At 42.9% G+C, this 20,332-nt stretch overlaps 1 protein-coding gene across 1 annotated transcript in view; it reads right to left on the reverse strand.

The window, feature by feature from the left end:
• SLC6A19 (solute carrier family 6 member 19) overlaps positions 1-20,332 on the reverse strand; it is a 111,463-nt gene that overhangs the window by 28,233 nt on the left and 62,898 nt on the right. Inside the window, exons 5-8 of the mRNA XM_039524671.1 lie at positions 11,704-11,885; positions 10,454-10,564; positions 9,300-9,412; positions 1,650-1,778 (exon numbers count right to left, since the gene is read on the reverse strand). Of these exons, the coding sequence (XP_039380605.1) occupies positions 1,650-1,778; positions 9,300-9,412; positions 10,454-10,564; positions 11,704-11,885 (535 nt within the window). The remainder of the gene's footprint in view (positions 1-1,649; positions 1,779-9,299; positions 9,413-10,453; positions 10,565-11,703; positions 11,886-20,332) is intronic.

Raw genomic sequence — 20,332 nt, forward strand, 5'->3', positions numbered from 1 at the left:
CACCTTTTTCTAAACACATCGCATCATTGCCCAGCTCAACTACTCAGTCTGGCTACTTGGCTGAGGATGTGCCCCAAATTGTTTGCTCCCGCAAAGTACTTGTACTGGTATGTGCATACTCAAATCTGCACACAGACATCTGGAGACCCAGGGCTGAAAATCTGTCCCTAAATTATGATAAAGAAAAATTATCTAAATCCTGCTCAAATAAACCAAACAAAAATTACTCACCTGTTCCCGCTTGGGTCATGTCATATACCAGCTATTCTTGCATTTATTATGCAGACATTTTAGGTCAAATAAGGATTTTAATTACTCTTTTTACAATACTTACGTGTAATAGTGAATATAAATATATTCAAAATTATGTTAACTTTTACAATTAAAGAAATTACTTTCATAACTAGGTATCAGCAGAATTGGTTCCACAAAATAGTTGGGACATATTCATTGCTAGTGTGAGCTTTAGAGATAGTTGGATGTGGACTTTAAAAAAAAATTTTTTTGTCTAACTCTTCCATGGAAAAGTTCAAATTTTCTTTCAAAAAATCAAAAACTGAAATTCTACAATTCAGAAATTATGCCAGGGCCTCATGAGAGTTGTAGTTATGGTTTCTCATGCTACCATTCACCTTTATAGCTTGGGTTCTATGGATGGATTATCTCTCCTGTGATGCAGCATGGTCTCACCTTACAGTGAAGAGAAATGGTTGCATCATGGGAGTCCCCAGCTTTGGTGCATCATGGGAGATATAGTCCAGCTGAGGAGCCTAGTTTATACAGGAGAATGGGGACATGAGGAAACCAAACTACAACTCTCATGACAAACCATAGCAGGATATCTGAAACAAAATATCTTGGGTTTTGGCTAACTTATTTTTGGTTTTCAGGCATTTAGTTTTTTGACAAAAAATAAATAAATAAAAATTCAGTGGAAAACGATTCCTTTTCACATACACACATAAAAAAAAAGTTTGGTGGAAAACCCAATTTTCTGCAAAAATATTTTCACTGAACTATTTGATCAGCCCTAGTAAGAATACACAGTTCTGCTGAATTCAGTGGTTTATACCTGATTATGCTAGTGGTAAATTGTCCCATTACATGTAAAACTATACTTATTTCAGTATTCATGGGTAGTGGTGGGTATTTTGCCAATTTGATCTACCTCTGTGCCAATGGGACTTGCCTCCTTAATAGCTATTTCTGAAAGGACTGTATTGACAAAATTATCTCACAAAATGGAATATCAATGACTGGATGGTTTTAGCTCCCTAAAACATCACTGTTCAGAACCTTCCAAGGCTAGGGTGCCTATAGGTGAAGAGGAGGACAGGTCAAACAACTGCCACTCATTATGGTACCATCGTTTTGGTTTATTTACTTTTCATTTACAATTAAATAAACACATCTTAGGAAATCAGATGATCAAAAGTTATTGATCTTGGACACAATCATGATTTTTTTTTAAGTTACAGTCAGCAGTATGGGACCAGATCCTGTAACTGGTCCATAGGGCTCCTTGTGCAAGCAAGTGCTATTCACATGAATAACAGAATAATTCTAATTGAACTAATGGTGTGGAAAGTCAGGCTGCTTCCACTCATGCTAAACAAAAGTCTGCATAATTAGGTTTTATTACAATTTACCTGCCGAAACAGTCATCATATCTCTCTGTTGCCCTGAACCCAATGATGGAGTATATGACAGTTGCTGCATAAATGGATGTGAAACCATTGATTATAGAGATAATCACAGCATCTTTCTCACAGTTGTTGCTGTAAATCAAAAGACAGAAACATCAATGAATTTTCACCAGTATATATATATATATAATATTAAATATATATAATATTAAAAATTGGTTATTGGAATTATCACAGGATCAGGACGCTAATTTATATGAATATAAAAATTTTTTCGAGAGTTTAGAAACAAATCTGTTAACTAGATTGAGATAAAATTAATTAAAAACTGTATCCTTAAAAAAACAGTCATTTCTGTCTTTAGTTAGACTGAAGGAATAACACAGCTATATCACATTTTCAAAACAGTTAAAATTAATCAATCATGTGCAAAAGTTATACTTTGAGAAATAAAGTTGTAATTAAGTTAAATTATTATGTGTCAGAGGATGAATTAGAATAAGAACATAAGAACGGCCATACTGGGTCAGACCAAAGCTCCACCTAGCCCAGTATCCTGTCTTCCGATAGTGGCCAATGCCAGTTGCCCCAGAGGGAAAGAACAGATAATCATCAAGTGATCCATCCTGTCACCTGTTCCCAGCTTCTGGCAAACAGAGGCTAGGGACACCATCCTGGCAAATAGCCATCAATGGACCTATCCAACATGAACTTATCTAGTTCTTTTTTGAACCCTGTTACAGTCTTGGACTTCATAACATACTCTGGCAAAGAGTTCCACAGGTTGTCTGTGCATTGTGTGAAGAAATACTTCCTTTTGTTTGTTTTGTTTGGTGACCCCTAGTTCTTGTGTTATGTTAATATAAGAATATAGAATGTAAGAGTATCGCTCTCATTCCCATGCTTGCAAGATGGTTTTGTTGGGGGAAGGGGAAAAGGATAGGAATAATGTGACTTTTCCTAATCACTGTGACAGAGTGTCAGCCCTAGTGGCCAGTTTATATTTTACCCCTTACAAATCAAGAACTCTTGCATAGCTTATATTTGTTTTAAGGTTTTCTATACAATAAAAAAGGCTAGAAACATTTTCAAAAAAAATTATCCTTGACTTGTATCTATCCCCCCAAATCATGGGGGCTCTGCAGCTAGAGGCCCTGAGGGCCTCAAATGCCAGTTGTCTGTGTGTGTAAATGAAAGCTTACACAAAGAGCAAACCTACATTTTTGAGGTGTATTTCACCTGTATTTGAAAACGTCACCTTGGATGAGAGATATTCACAACAATCATGAAACAATAAGCAGCTTTGTGCAGTCAGGGAGGGATAGCTCAGTGGCTTGAGCATAAGCCTGCTAAACCCAGGGTTGTGAGTTCAATCCTTAAGAGGGCCATTTGGGGAACTGGGGTAAAAATCTGGGGATTGGTCCTGCTTTGAGCAGGGGGTTGGACTAGATGACCTCCTGAGGTCCCCTCCAACCCTAATATTCTATGATTCACATCCAGAATAGTGTGCTCAAATAAGGCAAGATGCATCATATACACTGTGACAGAGATTGCAACCCTTTGGGGACCATACTGTTTTAAGTTTACATATCACTGTGGGCCATAAATTATATGCAATTCCAAGGAAGAGAGATATCACAGCTCCTCCATGAACCAAAACAGTGGGAGTGATTAAAGTGAATCACTTTGTAAACACCTCCAGAGAGGTATCACTCCCTGGGAGGCTTGCATATTCTGGTTCAAACTGGATTTCTCAGAGACCAAGAGACAAAGAAAGGGATTTTTGATATAAAAAGACTGGGTTTAAACTGACTCAGGGACTACTTTCTCATCCAGAAAACAAACACCTGATAAGTTTAGTGTGTTTAAATCTGTTTATTGTTTTGTTATGTCTTCTCTGTATGCTTTTACTTTAAGAATAAATGTTCTTGCTGAGAAAAAGCTGTGAGGTAACCTGTAACTGCTGGCAGTACACAGTTCATAGCCCTTGGAGAGAAAGCAACATACAGGCACTGGTTGATAGGAAGACTGGCTTGCTGGGGATATCACAGGGAGCTGAGCCACCTTAAAATGTCCTGATCAAAAGGGAGCATAGACAGCTGCAGTGGCACAGGAGCCAGCAAACAGAGCTGTAAACAGGGGAGTTTCAGTGGTAGTTCTGTTGGAGGAGAAGGTTTTTGTATTTTGTGTATTATATTTTGTAGTTTATATGTGTGGAGGCTGGTAGGGGCAGTATGCTGGGAGAGCAGCTGAGCTCTGATTGGGGGCAGAGCTTCTCTGCGTAGGGGTCCTATAAAGGTAGCCAGACAGTCAGGCAGCGGCATAGACAGCTGCAGTGGCACAGGAGCCAGCAAACAGAGCTGTAAACAGGGGAGTTTTAGTGGGAGTTGACGGGGGGAGTTTGTGGGGGAGACTAAGAGACCTAGGCAGAGGAATTGACAGACTAGTGAAGGGAGGGGGTGGTGTTCTGCCGGTGTTCTGGTGCCTGTTGGGGGTTTGGTTTGCTGTAGGTGGTGGTGGTTTGCTTTGGGTTGTGTTTCCTGGATTAACAGGTTTTAGGTGGGAAGACTATGACCAATACAAAGGCAACAGTGACAGACACAATGAGGATGACTGGATGTGGAAGTTGCAACATGTACATGATCCTGGAGGGAGTACCTGAAAAGAGTTTCGTCTGCATGAAGTGCCACCTGATAGAGCTGATGGAAGAAAAGATCCGAGGACTGGAGATGCAGGTGGAAACTCTGGTCAAGTTTAGAAGGGGGTTCAAGCGGATGATGGAGCAAAGACATGAGGCTGAAGGGAAAAGCTCAGACTTGCAGATGGAAGCAGGACCAAAGAATTCTGAGGGAAGACTGCTGGGTGAGGAAAGTGGACGGTGGAAGCATGTGACTAAGAGAACCAGGCAGAGGAAAAGACGGGCCAGCAAAGGAGAAATAAAACTCAGGAACAGGTTTGCAGAGTTGGAAAATGAAGAAGGGGCACAGCAGGTGGTCGCTGAAGGTGAGAGGGCAAGGAAGAAGAGAAGAGTAGCTAGTCCTATATGAAGAGGCGAAGAGTCAATGGCGACAACACCAAATATGAGCCCCAGGAGGATACAGGATGGGTTGCGGAGGATTGCAAGGGACAATAGAAATTAAGAGGACTTGAAGCCAGAGGGAACAGGGGATAGACCGGAGAATCACACTGTCACCAGGAAAAGGCAGGTCTACGTGATTGGGGACTCCTTACTGAAAAGAATAAACAGACCTGTAACTAGAGATGATCTGGAGAACGGAAGGGTGTGCTGTCTGCCAGGTGCTAAGATACGGGATGTGGACCTGAGGCTGAAAAGGATCCTAACGGGAGCGGGAAAGAATCCGCTGATTGTCCTTCATGTGGGAACGAATGATACGGCTAGATTCTCGCTGGAAAGTATCAAGGGAGACTATGCCAGACTGGGGAAGATGCTTAAGGAAATTGAGGCTCAGGAGCTCTTCAGTGGGATTCTGCCTGTTCCTAGAGAAGGGCGACAAAGGTGTGACAAGATTACGGCGATCAACAGATGGCTAAGACAGTGGTGCTATAAAGAGGGCTTTGGGATGTATGGCCACTGGGAAGCATTCATGGACAGAGGACTGTTCTCTCGGGATGGACTTCACCTGAGTAAGGAGGGAATAGACTTCTAGGATGGAGGCTGGCACAACTGATTAAGAGAGCTTTAAACTAGGAATTTGGGGGAGATAGTTGGGAGATGTCCAGGTAATCTCCATGCCAGAATTTAACATTGAGAGGGAAGAAAACAAAGCAAGAAAGGATACAGCCGTGGGTAGGAGAATGGACATAAGGAGGAAGGATAGTGTAGATACCAGTCTAATAAGTGATACTGGTGGTAGAATGTCTGTGCCTAATCGGGTAAATGTCAGTGAAGCCAAACAGCAAAAATTAAGTTGTTTGTACAGTAATGCGAGGAGCCTAGGAAACAAAATGGAGGAACTAGAGCTACTGGTGCAGGAAGTGAAACCGGATATTATAGGGATAAAAGAAACATAGTGGAATAGTAGTCATGACTGGAGTACAGGTATTGAAGGCTATGTGCTGTTTAGGAAGGACAGAAATAAAGGCAAAAGTGGTGGAGTAGCATTATATATCAATGATGAGGTAAACTGTAAAGAAATAAGAAGTGATGGAATGGATAAGACAGAGTCTGTCTGGGCAAAACTCACATTGGGAAAGAAAGCTACTAGAGCCTCCCCTGGGATAGTGCTTGAGGTGTGCTACAGACCGCTGGGATCCAATTTGGATATGGATAGAGACGTCTTTAATGTTTTTAATGAAGTAAACACTAATGGGAATTGTGTGATCATGGGAGACTTTAACTTCCCAGATATAGACTGGAGGACAAGTGCTAGTAATAATAATAGGGCTCAGATTTTTCTGGATGCGATAGCTGATGGAGTCCTTTACCAAATAGTTGCTGAACCAACAAGAGGGGATGCCATTTTAGATTTGGTTTTGGTGAGTAGTGAGGACCTTATAGAAGACATAGTTGTAGGGGACAACCTTGGTTTGAGTGATCATGAGCTAATTCAGTTCAAATTAGATGGAAGGATAAACAAAAATAGATCTGGGACTAGGGTTTTTTATTTCAAAAGGGCTAACTTAAAAGAATTAAGGAAATTAGTTAGGGAAGTGAATTGGACTAAAGAACTTGTGTATCTAAAGGCAGAGGAGGCCTGGAATTACTTCAAGTCAAAGTTGCAGAAACTATCAGAAGCCTGCATCCCAAGAAAGGGGAAAAAATTCAGAGGTAGGAGTTGTAGACCAAGCTGGATGAGCAGGCATCTCAGAGAGGTGATTAAGAAAACGCAGAAAGCCTACAAGGAGTGGAAGATGGGAGGGATTAGCAAGGAAAGCTACCTTATTGAGGTCAGAACATGTAGGGATAAAGTGAGAAAGGCCAAAAGCCATGTAGAGTTGGACCTTGCAAAGGGAATTAAAACCAATAGTAAAAGGTTCTATAGCCATATAAATAAGAAGAAAACAAAGAAAGAAGAAGTGGGACCGCTAAACACTGAGGATGGAGTGGAGATTAAGGATAATCTAGGCATGGCCCAATATCTAAACAAACAAATATTTTGCCTCAGTCTTTAATGAGGAGCTTAGGGATAATGGTAGGATGACAAATGGGAATGAGGATATGGAGGTAGATATTACCACATCCAAGGTAGAAGCTAAACTCGAATAGCTTAATGGGATGAAATCAGAGGGCCCAGATAATCTTCATCCAAGAATATTAAAAGAACTGGCACATGAAACTGAAAGCCCATTAGCAAGAATTTTTAATGAATCAGTAAACTCAGGGGCTGTCCCGTATGACTGGAGAATTGCTAACATAGTTCCTATTTTTAAGAAAGGGGAAAAAAGTGATCCGAGTAACTATAGGCCTGTTAGTTTAACATCTGTAGTATGCAAGGTCTTGGAAAAAATTTTGAAGGAGAAAGTAGTTAAGGACATTGAGGTCAATGGTAATTGGTATGAAATACAACATGGTTTTACAAAAGGTAGATCATGCCAAACAAACCTGATCTCCTTCTTTGAGAAGGTAACAGATTTTTCTAGACAAAGGAAATGCAGTGGATCTAATTTACCTCGATTTCAGTAAGGCATTTGATATGGTTCCACATGGGGAATTATTAGCTAAATTGGAAAAGATGGGGATCAATATGAAAATTGAAAGGTGGACAAGGAACTGGTTAAAGGGGAGACTACAATGGGTCATGCTGAAAGGTGAACTGTCAGGCTGGAAGGAGGTTACTAGTGGAGTTCCTCAGGGATTGGTTTTGGGACCAATCTTATTTAATCTTTTTATTACTGACCTTTGCACAAAAAGTGGGAATGTGGTAATAAAGTTTGCGGATAACACAAAGCTGGGAGCTATTGCTAACACAGAGAAGGACCGGGATGTCATACAGGAAGATCTGGATGACCTTGTAAACTGGAGTAATAGTAATACGATGAAATTTAATAGTGAAAAGTGCACGGTCATGCATTTAGGGATTAATAACAATAATTTTGGTTATAAATTGGGGACACATCAGTAACAGAGGAGGAGAAGGACCTTGGAGTATTGGTTGATCACAGGATGACTATGAGCCGCCAATGTGATATGGCTGTTAAAAAAGCTAATGTGGTTTTAGGATGCATCAGGCGAGGTATTTCCAGTAAAGATAAGGAGGTGTTAGTACCGTTATACAAGGCACTGGTGAGACCTCATCTGGAATACTGTGTGCAGTTCTGGTCTTTCATGTTTAAGAAAGATAAATTCAAACTGGAACAGGTACAGAGAAGGGCTACTAGGATGATCAGAGGAATAGAAAACTTGTCTTATGAAAGGAGACTGAAAGATTTTGGCTTATTTAGCCTAACCAAAAGAAGGCTGAGGGGGGATATGATTGCTCTTTATAAATATATCAGAGGGATAAATATCAGGGAGGGAGAGGAATTATTTAAGCTTAGTACCAATGTGGACACAAGAAGAAATGGATATAAACTCGACACTAGGAAGTTTAGACTTGAAATTAGATGAAGGTTTCTAACCATTAGAGAAGTGAAGTTCTGGAATAGCCTTCCAAGGGGAGTAATGGGGACAAAAGACGTATCTGGCTTCAAGACTAAGCTTGATACGTTTATGGAGGGGATGGTATGATGGGATAGCCTAATATTGGCAATTAATTTGGCAATTGATCTTTGATTATAAGCAGGTAAGTATGCCCAGTGGTCTGTGATGGGATGTTAGATGGGGTAGGATCTGAGTTACTGCAGAGAATTCTTTCCTGGGTGCTGGCTGGTGAGTCTTGCCCACATGCTCAGGGTTTAACTGATCGCCATATTTGGGGTCGGGAAGGAATTTTCCTCTGCAATTTTCACTCCATGCATCTGAAGAAGTATGTTTTTTACCCACAAAAGCTTATGCCCAAATATATGTTAGTCTTTAAGGTGCCACCGGACTCCTCGTTGTTATTGTCCACTATGTGTGGAGAAAACTCAGGTATAGTATGTGAAATGCCATGAACTGCCCAAAGATGGAATTTCTTTGGAATTGTCCTATTTAGGGATCAGGGGTTACCCAGCTGCAGACTTGATTTGGATTCTGCTCCTTAAATTTACAGAGTTGTTGAGCCCTACAGAGGCTCTGGCTATCTATCCAGGAGCCTTTTGACTCTACACTGCTTCTGAACCCCATGACATGATGAGTTCTGGAAAAAAACAAGTTCCCACAGACTGGCCTATTTTGCCATTTCCTCCCCTGTTTTATAGCTTTGCTCCAAAGGGTGAGGGAGGGAAAGGGGGAGGAGACATTCAGTATGTAGTGACTTACATCATACAACTTTATTATGCTGAATTCATTAGTATTATAGTGCATTGGTGTGTTCTGCTAGGATATGAGAAAAGAACAAGTGCTTTCAAAGGATGCAGAGAAAAGGGGGTTGAAGTTGTACTCTTTTATCCCTCCAAAGAAGATGTACTGGGTCTGAGTCTGCTCAACTTTTGGAGCTGAGAACTATCCAGCCCTAAATAATTATGCAATTAAAGGGCAGAATCTAACTGCAACACTTTATCTCAAATAATGAAATACTGATATCAAATTGTATTTTTGTGCTTGCTACTTACTGAATGGAATTGTAACTAGAGAAGGAGATGAGGCCTCCGAAGGCAAGGGAGAAAGAGTAGAACACCTGGGCTCCAGCATCCAGCCATGTGACTGGGTTAGCCAATTCAGTAACCTGAGGTATAAGACAAAAAGCTTCATGAATGTATAATATGACATCTTATGTTGTATAATATTACAGCTTATGCTGAATATCAGAAAGTCATACTAGTGACTTGAACAAGATCATTGGAGATGATGGTACATAGTTAATTCTCACTCTTAAAACATGGACAGGAAACAAAATGAGTGCTTTTATAAACTTCTTTTCTTTGCGTTTCTTATGTGTTAAAATTAAATATAAGTAGTTTTTTAAACAAATATATAAAAAGACAAGATTATGCAAATAATTGTCTTCCTTTAGGTGACAGTAGGTTCCTTATCTCTTTCCTCCAAAAAGTGTTTAAGTTGTACCACTTAACACTGATTGATCAACAGATAAACCCTGATATCTTGGCTTCCCATGGCAGCTGAACACTTCTTTCAGTGAGAAACTGTTCTGAAAATAAACCATTTTAATACAGATATCTGGTCAGAAAATTCCAAGATAGGACTATAATCCCATTCTAAATCCACCATTTATGTTTCAAACTCAGGCTGAGTGCTTTCTACTGGTAGATTATGGAAGCATTCTAGAAGCAGAATGTAGTAGGAGGTGAGAAAACAGTTCACATTGTTCTGGAATGATCCCTCTGGCCCATTCAGGAGTTCAACAACATAATTTGAGGGGAGCATGTATTCTTTCATGGCTGAAAGAATAATCAGCATGATATGGTGATAAGTTTGAGACCCTAATATCACTACAACAGAAGACCCAAATGGCTAGCATGCAATTATTAACAATTTCCTAATGTGTTCCACTGGGAGCTGCAAGCAGCTCTACCTGCGGACGCTCAGATAAACAAAGCGTCTTGCAGCCTGCCAGTTTGGGAACCATTGCTCTAATGCAAAGAAGGGCTCCACCATCCAACTCAAGCCTTAAGGAATTGGCTTGTAGGATGCCTGAAGGATAGTCAGAATACATACTGATGGAAGGGGTTTATTTTCTACTTTTCCTTAATGATACAGATATCTACTTAATGGCCTCATTCACAGACAAAAGAATCCAATCACTTACATTGGGAGTGAATAGATATACAATTCCATTGACTGATCCTTTCAATGTCAAGCCACGGATCAGGAAAATGGTAAGCACAACATAAGGAAGAGTTGATGTTACATACACTGCCTGGAGAAGGAACATATAAATATTTAAAAGTATGACATAAATACTGTTTCATGAAAAATAAAGAAATGAGAGGAGAAAACAATTAAATGTGAAACAACAGAGTGTCAAACTGGTCATGATTAACATACTGTTGGAACGCTTGTGTTTGACAAATGCAGTACACAAGTATATTTTGAGTTATTAATATATATATAGAGAGAGAGAGTCAGTGCTCAATTTAAGGTAAGTTGTAACTCTTCAGCATTCAAGTCATGACTGCTAACTATGAAAAAAAAATCTACAACCTGATGTCTGATTATTACTGTTGCTATTACAAAAATTTGGGAGCTGCTGAATGCTCAACATTTTTAAAAATAAGGGTACTTATTTAAGTGCTTAACTATGCACTTAGGCCTGGTCTACACTGGGGGAGGGGTTCGATCTAAGGTATGCAACTTCAACTACGCGAATAGCGTAGCTGAAGTCGAAGTATCTTAGTTCAAATTACTTACCCATCCTCATGGCACGGGATCAACGTCCGTGGCTCCCCCGTCGACTCCGCCACCACCATTTGCGGTGGTGGAGTTCCGGAGTCGACGGGAGCGCGTTCGGAGTTCGATATATCGCGTCTAGATGAGACGCGATATATCGAACTCCGAGAAATCGATTGCTACCCGCCAATATGGCGGGTAGTGAAGACGTACCCTTAGGAACCTAACTTTAGGTACCGGTACTCATTTTTGGAAACCTTGGATTTGGTATTTAGATAGTAAGTATTGAGGGATGAGCACAAACCCCAATAAGGATAGACACACATGATTTGAGAATGGTCATACCAAAAAGATCAGTCTATTGGATCATTCATTAAGACATCTTAAAGGTAAGTAAGATACAGAATGAGAGAAAGGCTTGTTGAGATCATGGAGCTGGATCCTGCTGAATCCACACATACATTGAATCCCCATTCATCCTGCTTCCCTGTTCAAAAAGATTACTGAGATATGACATTTTTTAAAAAATTGATATTGGCAATAGGATTACTTTTGCTTATGAAATATGTAGCTTTTATAATATGACTAGTTTCACATATCCTCCTGTATAAATAGGGAATCACAATAGAATTTGTATATCTCACTCTCATATAAAGCAAAATGTAGTACCTTTCCTGTTGTTTCAATGCCTCTGATTGTGCACACATACAGTACTCCCCAGGCACATGTTAAACACAGTAAAAGCCACCACTGTATGGTGCCTGAATCATCAATGGAAGTGGAAATATTTAAAGTTTCTCTATACCAGAAATAATCTACAGGAGAACTCTTGGCACACTCTTCTACATAACCTGTAACCATAAAAAGATGGTCATTCAGTAAATTTATTATAGATATGTAAAATAATTATACACCAATTCTATCCTAAATTACAGAACTATAATCCCACTGAAATTTGTTTGGTAAGTCTCAGAACCTCTTAGTACCTGGTTTCATGGGAAACTGATAGCTTCTTACAGAAGGAGGCCAGCCTAATGGCAATTCTCATGGAGAATTTGTTGTTTTATTAAACCCACTCTATATATGAAATCTGTGAAGCTGAACGGGAGGAAGACTCTTGTATATGAGTTTCCTTTCCCATCTTTTATTGACTAGCTATGAGGGAGTTATGGTGGCTTGGGGAGAATAAAAGGGGAGGGAAGTTATGAAAACAGGTACAATTTCTACAGTATGTATTTTGGCTTTTTTTTCTCCCCAAGTAAGAGAGATGTATGTGTGGGTGTTCTTCAGGGAGAGCTTCCCTCTCCAAACTCAATTTAAAAAAAAAATCTTTGGGCCTTCCATTGTTTTTATCTTGCAAGAGATCTTGTCTGAGAATTCCCTTCTGGAATGTCCTTGAAGCAAGAGTCCCTATTGCCATTAATTGTCCTCTTTCTTATAATATAAAGGGCACAATTCTAGAGTTGGAGCAATATACAGGTGGATCTACTGGTTGTTGATCTCTCTGCATGAACAGGTAAGTTTGGCTAAATGTTAATGTATACATCTAGGAACTAAGAAAATAGTGATATGATAGGGGGACTCTATCCTGGGAAGTAGTGACTCTGATAAAGATTTGGGGGTCATGGCGGATAATCAGCTGAACATGAGCTCCCAGTGCAACACTGTGGCCAGAAAGATTCATGCAATCCTTGGACGCAAACACAGGGGAATCCTGAGGAGGAGTAGAGAGGTTTGTATTTGTATTTGGCACTGGTGCATCAGCTGCTGGAATATTGTATCCAGTTTTGGTATCCACAGTTCAAGAATGATGTTGAGAAAGGGTCAGGGAATGATTAAAGGATTAGAAAATATGCTTTATAGTGATAGACTGAAGGAGCTCAAGATTTAGCTTAATAAAGAGAATAAAGGGTGACGATTACAGTCTATAAGCATCTATTTGGGGGAAAATATTTACTAATGGCCTCTTCTGTCTATCAGAGAAAGGTATAATACGATCCAATGGCAGGAAATTGAAGCTAGACAAATTCAGACTGGAAATAAGGCATACATTTTTAATGGTTAGAGTAATTAATCATTGGAACAATTTAGCAATGGTTGTGGTGGATTCTCTCTCATGGAACATTTTAAAATCAAGATTAAATGTTTTTCTAAAACAGACGCTCTAGGAATTATTTTTGGGAATTTCTGGGGCCTGTGTTATACAGAGTGCTTCCTGTCACAGGGCAGCTGGTGCCAATACTCATAATCAGGGAGACCTGACTCTAGAGGAGAAGCAATGCATTGGACTCACAGTCCAAGATATGCCAGGCTGCTGGCCACCAGGCTGCAATTGTGGAAAATGAGCTAGGCAACAGGACAAGTTCCAAGGAGCTGAAACAGAGGGTGAACAAGCCCTGTGGTTCCTGACAAAGCACTCTGGAAAGCGCAGCCAGACATGATTAATGTAATAGACAATCAGGAAGTTACAGGAGCCGAAAGTCACTGTGGATGGACAACACATACTGGAGCAGAAAGGCAGCACTTTGCTTCCACTTCAGGTTCAGCTGTCACTTAAAATCCTTCAGCAAACAGAAAAGCTGCAGGAGCAACTGCAGGAGATCTGGGCCAATAGCAACATACCCACCAAGTCCAGCAACAGCTGTTGGAGGATGAGTTAAAATGGGAGATGAAGAAAGAAGAGAAAGAGGCTGCTAAAGAAGCAACTTGGGAGTCTGAAGATGGCGAAGCAACTCAAGACCTCCCAGCTTCAGGAAGAGCTGAATAAGCTCACCAATAAACTGAAGCATAAGCATAAGCAGCTACAGTTGGAGAAGGAAGCTTTTTACAATGATAGCAGGACCAAAATCAACTGAGCTTCAACAAAGGACAGATGGCGAGCTGAAACCTCTGCAACTCCACAATCAGAAACTGCAACAGCTATATCATCTCACTCTGGTGTGTGCGACCAGCTGCAAAGCCAGCAGAAGCAGCATGAAGTGGCTCTGCAAGCCCTCCAGGATCGGATCTGGACATTGAAGACCCAGGAGATGAAGCTGCTAACGGACACAGTGCAAAGCCTAGAACTGCAATAGCGGCAGAATGAGGAGGTGATTGTAAGACAACACCTAACTGCAGGAATCCTCCTAAGTCAAGGACCCCCTCCTGTAGCAAGTTAAGGAACTGAAAGGACAAAAATGGTGGTCCAGGAGAAAGAAGACTTGTGTGAAGCGGGCATGAACATGGACATTGAGATGGAAAACATGGTAACTGTTTACTAAGGGGCTTGCATCCCCACAGGGGAGTGGGCAACAGTCCAAGCATTCTGGAAGATGGTGCAGGAAGATGGATTCATCACTCAGCGAAGGACTTATAATCAATACCTGCCAATACAGAATTGACTATAGAAGCTGCAGTATTGGTGGTAGCCTAGACAGCTACCGAACTCCTCATGGACAAGGTTAGAAGATAGACAACCTTAGAAAACATGGTTGCTACAGCCCACAGGGCAAAGTAGAAATCATAGAAGATTAGGGTTCGAAGAGACCTCAGGTAGTCATCTAGTCCAACCCCTTGCTCAAAGCAGGACTAACTCCAATTAAATCATCCCAGTCAGGGCTTTCTCCAGCCAGGCCTGAAAAACCTTTAAGGATGGAGATTCCACCACCTCCCAAGATAACCCATTCCAGTGCTTCACCACCCTCCTAGTGAAATAGTTTTTCCTAATATCCATCCAAGACCTCCCCCACTGCAACTTGAGACCATTGCTCCTTGTTCTGTCATCTGCCACCACTGAGAACAGCCTAGCTCCATCCTTTTTGGAACCCCCCTCCCCTCTAGGTAGCTGAAGACTGCTATCACTCATCTCTTCTGCAGACTAATAAGCCCAGTTCCCTCAGCCTCGCCTCATAAGTCATGTGCCCCAGACCCCTAATAATTTTTGTTGCCCTCCGCTGGACTCTCTCCAATTTGTCCACATCATTTCTGAAGCAGGGGGCCCAAAACTGTATGCAATACTCCAGGTGTGGCCTCACCAGTGCTTAATAGAGGGGAATAATCACTTCCCTCAATCTGCTGGCAATGCTCCTACTAATGCAGCCCAATATGCCATTAGCCCTCTTGGCAACAAGGGCACACCCTTGACTCATATCTAGCTTCTCGTCCACTGTAATCCCCAGGTCCTTTTCTGCAGAACTGCTGCTTTGCCAGTCGGTCCCTAGCCAGTAGCAGTGCATGAGATTCTTCCGTCCTAAGTGCAGGACTCTGCACTTGTCCTTATTGAACCTCATCAGATTTCTTTTGGCCCAATCTGCCAATTTGTTTAGGTCACTCTGGACCCTATCCCTACCCTCCAGTGTATCTACCTCTCCCCAGGGGCGGCTCTAGGAATTTCGTTGCCCCAAGCATGGCGGCACGCCGTGGCGGGCGCACTGGCGGGCGCTGGTCCCGCGGCTCCGGTGGACCTCCCGCAGACGTGCCTGCGGCGGGTCCGCTGGTCCCGCAGCTCCGGTTGAGCATCCGCAGGCATGCCTGCAGGAGGTCCACCGGAGCTACGGGACCAGCGGACCCTCTGCAGGCACGTCTGCGGGAGGTCCACCGGAACCACGGGACCAGCGGACCCTCTGCAGGCACGTCTGCGGGAGGTCCACCGGAGCTGCGGGACCAGTGGACCCTCCGCAGGCACATCTGCGGGAGGTCCACCGGAGCCATGGGACCAGCGGACCCTCTGCAGGCATGCCTGTGGGAGGTCCACCGGAGCTGCGAGACCAGCGGACCCTCCGCAGGCACGTCTGCGGGAGGTCCACCGGAGCCATGGGACCAGCGGACCCTCTGCAGGCATGCCTTTGGGAGGTCCACCGGAGCCGCCTGCTGCCCTCTCGGCAAAATGCCGCCCCCAAAATGGCGCGCTGAGGTTTGGAGCTGGCCCTGCCTCTCCCTCAATCTTAGTGTCATCTGCAAACTTACTGAGGGTGCAATCCATCCCATCATCCAGATCATTAATGAAGATGTTGAACAAAACTGTTCCCAGGACTGACCCATGGGGCACTCCTCTTGGTCCTGGCTGCCAACTAGACATCAAGCTGTTGATCATTGAGCCCAATAATCTAGCCAGCTTTCTATCCACCTTATAGTCCATTCATCCAATCCATACTTCTTTAGCTTGTTGGCAAGACTACTGTGGGAGACCATTATCAAAAGCTTTGGAAACGTCAAGGTATATCACATCCACCACTTTTCCCATATCCACAAAGCCAGTTATCTCATCATAGTGGGTGATCAGGAATGACTTGCCCTTGGTGAATCCATGTTGACTGTTCCTGATCATCTTCCTCTCCTCCAAGTGCTTCAAAATGGATTCCTCAAGGACCTACTCTATGATTTTTCCAGGGACCGAGCTGAGGCTGACCGGATTCTCATTCTTCCCTTTTTAAAAGATGGGCCTATATTTGACTTTTTCCAGTCATGCGGGACTTCCCCTGATCACCACGAGTTTTCAAAGATAATGGCCAATGGCTCTGCGATCACATCAGCCTCCCTCAGATGCATTGCATCCAGCCCCATGGACTTCGGCATGTGCAGCTTTTCTAAATAGTACTTAACCTGTTCTTTCACCACTGAGGGCTACTCACCTCCTTCCCATACTGTGCTGCCCAGTGCAGCAGTTTGGGAGCTGATCTTGTCTGTGAAGACTGAGGCAAAAAAAACATTGAGTACTTCAGCTTTTTCCACCTCATCTGTCACTAGGTTGCCTGCCCCATTCAGTAAAGGTCCCACACTTTCCCTGACCTTCTTCTTTTTGCTACCATACCTGTAGAAACTCTTCTTGTTACCCTTCATATCCCTTGCTAGCTGCAACTTCAGTTGTGATTTGGACTTCCTGATTACACCCCTGCATGCTCAAGCAATATTTTTATACTCATCCCTAGTCATCTGTCCAAGTTTCTGCTTCTTGTAAGCTTCCATTTTGTGTCTAAGCTCACTGAAGATTTCTCTGGTCGCCTGTCATATTTGCTGTTCTTTCTGCACATTGGGATGGTTTGTTCCTGCACCCTCAATAAGGCTTCTTTAAAATACAGCCAGCTCTCCTGGACTCCTTTCCCCCTCATATTACCCTCCCAGGGGATCCTGCCCATCAGTTCCCTGAGGGAGTCAAAGTCTGCTTTTCTGAAGTCCAGAGTCCATATTCTGCTGCTCTCTTTTCTTCCTTTTATCAGGATCCTGAACTCAACCATCTCATGGTCACTGCTGCCCAGGCTGCGACCCACTTCTACTTCCCCTACCAATTCTTCCCTGTTTGTGAGCAGCAGGTCAAGAGGAGCATGGCCCCTAGTTTGTTCCTCCAGCACTTGTACCAGGAAGTTGTCCCCAACACTCTCCAAAAACTTCCTGCATTGTCTGTGCATTGCTGTATTACTCTTCCAGCAGATGTCAGTGTGATTGAAGTCCCCCATTAGAACCAGGGCCTGTGATCTGGAAACTTCAGTTAGTTGTCCGAAGAAAGCCTGGTCTACCTCATCCTTCTGATCCAGTGTTCTATAGCACACGCCCACCACGACATCACCCTTGTTGCTCTTGTCCCTAAACTTAATGCAAAGACTCTCAATAGGCTTTTCTCCAGTTTCGCACTGAAGCTCTGAGCAATCATACTGCTCTCTTACATACAGTGCAACTCCTCCACCTTCTCTCCACTGCCTGTCCTTCCTGAACAGTTTATATCCATCTATGACAGTGCTCCAGTCATGTGAGTTACCCCCACCAAGTCTCTGTTATTCCAATCACATCATAGTTCCTTGACTGTGCCAGGACTTCCAATTCTTTTTGCTTGATTCCCAGGCTTCTTGCGCTCATGTACAGGCACCTAAGATAACTAGCTGACTACTCTACTTTCTCAATCAGGAGGCCTCCCCTTCTGCACCCTCCACCTTGTGTTTCCTCCCATTTCCTCACTTACATCAGGGCTTAGGTCTCCATCCCACAGTGAACCTAGTTTAAAGCCATCCTCACTAGGTTAGCTAGCCTGCCTGCGAAGATGCTCTTCCCCTCTCTTTGGTGGATCCCATCTCTTCCTAGCAATCCTTCTTCCTGGAACAACTTCCTATGGTCGAAGAATCCAAAGCCGTCTCTCCAACACCACCTGCATAACTTCACATTTACTTCCACAATTCCATGGTCCCTACCTGGGCCTTTTCCTTCAACAGGGAGGATGAACGTGAACACGACTTGCGCCTCAAACCCTTTTATCCTTCTTCCTAGAGCTACATAGTCTGCAGTAACCTGCTCAAGGTAATTATTGGCAGTATCATTGGTGTTCACATGGAGAAATAGGAAGGGGTAGCTGGCTGAGGGATTGATCAGTCTTGGCAGACACTCCGTCACATCCTGAATTCTAGCTCCAGGCAAGCAGCACACTTCTCGAGTCTGGACGGCAGGTGGATGAGTATAAGGGAGTCCCTGACAACTACCATCCATCTCCTCTTGGGAGTGGTGATCATGGAACCCCTCATCCCTAGGACAATGCATCGCATACCTTCCGGTCAACGGGGTCTCCTTCTGATCATGGCACACCTCAGTGCACTACAGGACCAAAATGTGGATAGCTTTGAAGGAACTAGAGAAAATACTGTTCTCAAGAGACTGTACTCTGGCCCAAGCCATGAAACAAAAGCAAGAGTTAGCTGGCCTGATGATAAAAGCAAGTGACAGGTAATGACAGCACTTGCTGTTATTGAAGAATCTGAGGAAGCCCCATGAAAAATCCTTCAACAGTCCCATGGTATCAAGACCCAAGGTAAGAGAACTGAACTCCTAGAGGGTGAGTAGGCAGCCCTTAAGAGGGGATTGAGTCTCAGGAAATGTCAGACAACAGAGAACAGATGGGGTGAGGTAGTGCCTCAAACCCTTGAAAGGGGAAGCTGCCAGGCTGGTGAGGAAGAAAGTCATCCCCAGAAAGGAGCTGAAGTACAAGAGGAAGGACTGAGACAGAGATTTTGGAAACAGCAGTACAAGACCCTAATCAAAGTGGAGCTAAAAAGAAGTCTATCTTAAAGCCGTCTAAAAAGAAGTCTAATTTAAAGGTAAACTGGGATCCTTCAAGGGAGGAGAGTAAAAGTGATTCTCCAATGGATAACATCACACATGAAGTGATGTGGATCCAAGAGACTCAGAAATGGGCTAAGCTGTTACTGAAGGCTGTAGGAAAAAAGATTAGATTGGTAATAATGAGAAACCCCAAGGGAGAATTGGGCTCAATGTAAGACAACCTTAACTCCAAAGGATGTGCCTGAAAATGTATCCTGGAAGGCTTTGTCTGAGAAGATCAAGAAGAAGCCTGACTCAGGTTTGCCAGTGGTCAGAGACTAATGCTGTTAATTATCTCTGGCAATACAAAATGTACAACTTGTTTTGAATTATGATGTACCAAAGACTATAGGGGAGTTTGTTTGCCAAACAACCAACATAGGACTTTGTGAATATGACTTGCAATATTGTTGTACTTCAGTGATGAGAATAGAAGAATGGTTAAACGATTTGCAGACTTCCTTGAGGCAGTCAAACAAGAAAAACAAGAAGGACCTCCCTGGCTGGAAGAAATGATTGAGAGGTGACCTATGTCAGCAGTCCTGGAGAAGGTGCTTAATGGTTGAGCCCATTTAGACATATGCAAATACTTAACCTTGCCTTGGGAAGAGCAATGTTCATTTTTTAAAATGGGGGGGGAAGGGGAATACATCACAGGGTAGCTGGTCCCTAGGGGTTTGGGGGTCAGGCACCCAGCTTACCTGTGACAGGATCTGCTAAGGAGAGTGACCCAACCCAGATCCACCTGCAGCTAGTTAATTGCTGAAGTAGCTGGGAAGCAGTTAATTTGGTAAGAAATATTTGGGTCTAATAAAGGCTCATGAGGCTCAAGAAGCCAGGACAGCAGAAGCTCCTGAGGTGAGAGACTTCTCAGGGGAGCTGGTTAGGAAGCTATTCCAAGTGATGTCTACCTGGAGAGCAGAGGCTTATGGAGAGAGGAACAGGCAATGGATAGGAACAGCCCCAGAGAACAAACTGAGTGTGGCACCTCCTTGGGAACTACCAATGACTTGCTCAACAAAGGGGAAAGAGTGGAAGCCAGCTGAAAACCCAGCAGAGACCCAAGCTTCAGGCAGGAAATTCATCCTGAAAGTGCTCTATGGCTAGAAAGGCAAGACATAAGATTGATTAAACCAGAGGTGGAGAGTTCCCAGTGGAGCAGCTGACTGAAGCTTTCATTTATGTTTTCCTTTTTCCGTTACAATAAATGAGACCATCAGAAAAGGTTGCTCCTTAATAC

Source organism: Mauremys reevesii, linkage group 2 (assembly GCF_016161935.1).
Source record: "Mauremys reevesii isolate NIE-2019 linkage group 2, ASM1616193v1, whole genome shotgun sequence".
NCBI classification, from domain to species: Eukaryota; Metazoa; Chordata; order Testudines; family Geoemydidae; genus Mauremys; species Mauremys reevesii.